Source organism: Elephas maximus, chromosome 20 (assembly GCF_024166365.1).
Source record: "Elephas maximus indicus isolate mEleMax1 chromosome 20, mEleMax1 primary haplotype, whole genome shotgun sequence".
NCBI classification, from domain to species: domain Eukaryota; kingdom Metazoa; phylum Chordata; class Mammalia; order Proboscidea; family Elephantidae; genus Elephas; species Elephas maximus.
In genome coordinates this window covers 79,560,151-79,563,275 of record NC_064838.1, presented here as the reverse complement: position 1 = coordinate 79,563,275, position 3,125 = coordinate 79,560,151, and the positions used below count along the sequence as shown (strand labels likewise).

The following is a 3,125-nucleotide window of genomic DNA, read 5'->3' as shown; positions in this document are numbered from 1 at the left end:
AGGACATGCTTCCGTCCTGGTTCATCATTCTTGGTGGTAGGAGGTCCCCCATCTCTATGCTAGCTTCTCTCTTTTGTCTCAAAACACATTGGCTCAAGGTACAACTTAATGTTGAAGAGTGAATCCTGCCTCTCTAATCCTGCCTCATTTACATCATAAAGGTAGGATTTACAACACATAGGAAAATCACCAAACCAGTTGTCTTCTAGAAGGTTTCGACTCATATGACAAAATGACAGACTATCAAGCAGTACTTAGAATCATAGCCTAGCCAAGTTGATGCACATTTTGGGGGGACACAACTAAACCGTAACACAAGTTGTGGTTAAAAGTATACATCTATTGAAATTTAATTAAAAATATGTAAGAAAGCAATTTTCATACATTACCTGATTCTTTAGTGAATTATTTACACAGCAATTTTCTCAGTGCTATTTTGACATCCTTATTTCTTAGACTATATATCATGGGATTAAACATAGGAGTTAGGGTAGTGTAGAAAAGAGATAGCACTTTGTCATTTCCCTCTGAGTGTCTAGTGTTAGGTCTTAAGTAGGCAATAATACCTGATCCAAAGAATAACACCACAACCATAAGATGAGATGAGCAGGTGGAGAAGGCTTTAGCTTGACTTGTGGCCGATGGCAACTTCAGGATGATGGAGATGATTTTACTGTAGGAGCCAAGTATCAACAGAAAGGGAACCATGACAAATAACACAGAAAGTATGTAGACCAATATCTCATTTACAAAGGTGTCCCCACAAGTCAGCTTGACTATTGGGGGAATGTCACAGAAGAAGTGGTTAATTTGTTTAGATCCACAAAACGGCAGAGAGAAAATCTGATATGTATGCCCTATCTGAACTGGGATCCCAATGACCCAGGAGGCAGTCACCAACTGGATACAGACCCTGTGGTTCATGACTAGAGGATAGTGCAGAGGGTTACAAATGGCCACAGAGCGGTCATAGGCCATCACTACCAGGAGCAAACACTCTGTACCTCCAAACATAAGGAAAAAGCACATCTGTGTAGCACAGGCAACTAAGGAAATTCTTCTTCTCTGGGTCCCTAGATTCATCAGCATTCTGGGAAGAGTAGCCGATACATAGCAGATTTCCAAGAAGGAGAAATTTGCCAGGAAAAAATACATAGGGCTCTGGAGAGCAGGATCCATTTTTGTTATGAGAAATATGGTGCCATTGCTCATCAGGATAATGATATAGATGATTAAAAACAATCCAAAAAGAAACCACTGGAGATGAGGCATGTCAGCAAAGCCCAAGAGAACAAATTCCATCAGTTCAGTTAGATTATCTTGTGGTGGTTTTACCTGATGATTCATCTGTGAAAAAGGTAAATTTACATGAGCATTTCCTTTTACCTTCTTGTATCTCTAAATCATATGGAGGTGTCTGGATTGGATTTTATGACCAATGCAATTGTTTACACTTTAAGAATGATGCTACTTAAGTACATCCCACATCCTTCTGTTATATCACAGTAAACAGTCCCCTGAAATTTATTTTAAGATGATTTCATTATACTTTCGGAGCACAGCCCAGGATAGAACAAGCTATACTTGACTTGACAAGGCACTGGAGCAACTGGTAACTGCTGGAGATGGACCCTCAGCTTTGCCATCTAATCTCACTTTAAATTCATTACACATCTTGACAATCCTACTGTACTTCCCTATGCATTTTCTCAGTGACGCTTCTGAAAAACTATATCATAAAGTGTCTTCTAGCATACATTTTCAACTGCCTGTTTCAAAGTTTCCTTCTCCCAACCTTTCGTGATTTTAAGCATGTACCCAAACCACTGCCATTGAGTCGATTCCAACTCACAGCGGCCCTATAAGGTTTCCAAGGAGTGACTGGTAGACTTGAACTACCAATATTTTGGTTAGAAGCCAAGCACTTAACTACAGTGCCACCAGGTCACCTATAAGCATATAATATAGTTCATATTAGAGATTTAGAAAGAAAGGGTGAGAATATTTCATTTTGCATAGGAAAATACAACAAATGTCTTTTGGTAGGATGTTAAGTATACAGGATAAGACGATATTATTCAGGGAAATTGTTCTGAGAACACTGATTCAGACACTAATAATAAAAGTGGTCACCCTGGAAAAACAGGGGTAGCATGGAGGATATTTGTTTCCCCTGTTTATATGTGGAACAGAAGGAGGAATGATACTGGATGTTATACCCACTGTGGTCTGCACATCCAACATTATTTTTGTTGTTTCTAAAAAAACAATTTAGATAACTGTTTCTAAACTCACTTTTCTTTAGATATAAAGATATTGAGACACACTAAGTGTGGATAATTCAACCAACTGCATGTAGATTTTTGTTGCAAATCAGTATTTTTTTTTTTAATGGACTTGAGTTTGACTCCTTTCTCCACAATTTATTGTCATTGTGATATTAAGCTATTACTTAAGGTTTCTAGGCTTTACTTCTTTGTGAGAATTAAATAAGATAATGTTGGTAAAATATATCCCCTACTTTCCAATTTTAAACTGATTATTTTTTTAGTTATGGTTCTATAATTATGATTAAGATAATATATCCTTTAATCCTGTAGCCCTAGAATTTAACAGATTGCCTATTTCAGTATTCGATAAAGTGGTTTTGAATTCCTGTTTTTGGTGATTGTTTTTCCCACTGTTTCCTTTCATCACCCTCAAGACAAGAGCTAGGTAGTGAAACTCCTAAGGTGCAATATTTAAGGAGGGTCAGGGCCCTCCTTGCGCTTGCACAATTCTGAAAGTGAGTGCCTTCTTAAATTTTGCAAATGGCAAGATGCCTCTTGTCTCGCCCTGCTTTTCATCTCTCCTTCCTAATAGGTTTGCACTTTGTCCACTAAGTAGAGAAGAAGTGTGGTGCCATGGTTTAAAAAAAGAAAAAAAAGTTGCTAAGGAGTCAGTTTCAACTCATAGCTACACTGTAGGTCAGAGTAGAATTGACCCAGAGGGTTTCCAAGGCTGTAAATCTTTAGAGAAGCCAACTGCCATACCTTTATTCCGTGGAGCAGCTGGAGAGTTTGAACTGTTGACCTTTTGATTAGGAGACAATCACTTAACCACTGTGCCACCAAAGCTCTGTGCCA

At 38.3% G+C, this 3,125-nt stretch overlaps 1 protein-coding gene across 1 annotated transcript; it reads right to left on the bottom strand.

Annotated features, from left to right (window-relative positions):
• Nucleotides 1-405: 405 nt before the first annotated feature.
• LOC126064013 (olfactory receptor 10AG1-like) lies at nt 406-1,362 on the bottom strand. Its single transcript, XM_049862570.1, has one exon. The coding sequence runs from the start codon at nt 1,345-1,347 to the stop codon at nt 406-408; it is 942 nt and encodes a 313-aa protein (XP_049718527.1). The 5' UTR covers nt 1,348-1,362.
• Between the last annotated feature and the right edge of the window lie 1,763 nt (nt 1,363-3,125).

What these genes read in the sequence shown, in the direction of transcription:
- LOC126064013 (XM_049862570.1), bottom strand. Translation starts at nt 1,347, where the DNA reads ATGAATCATCAGGTAAAACCACCACAAGATAATCTAACTGAACTGATG.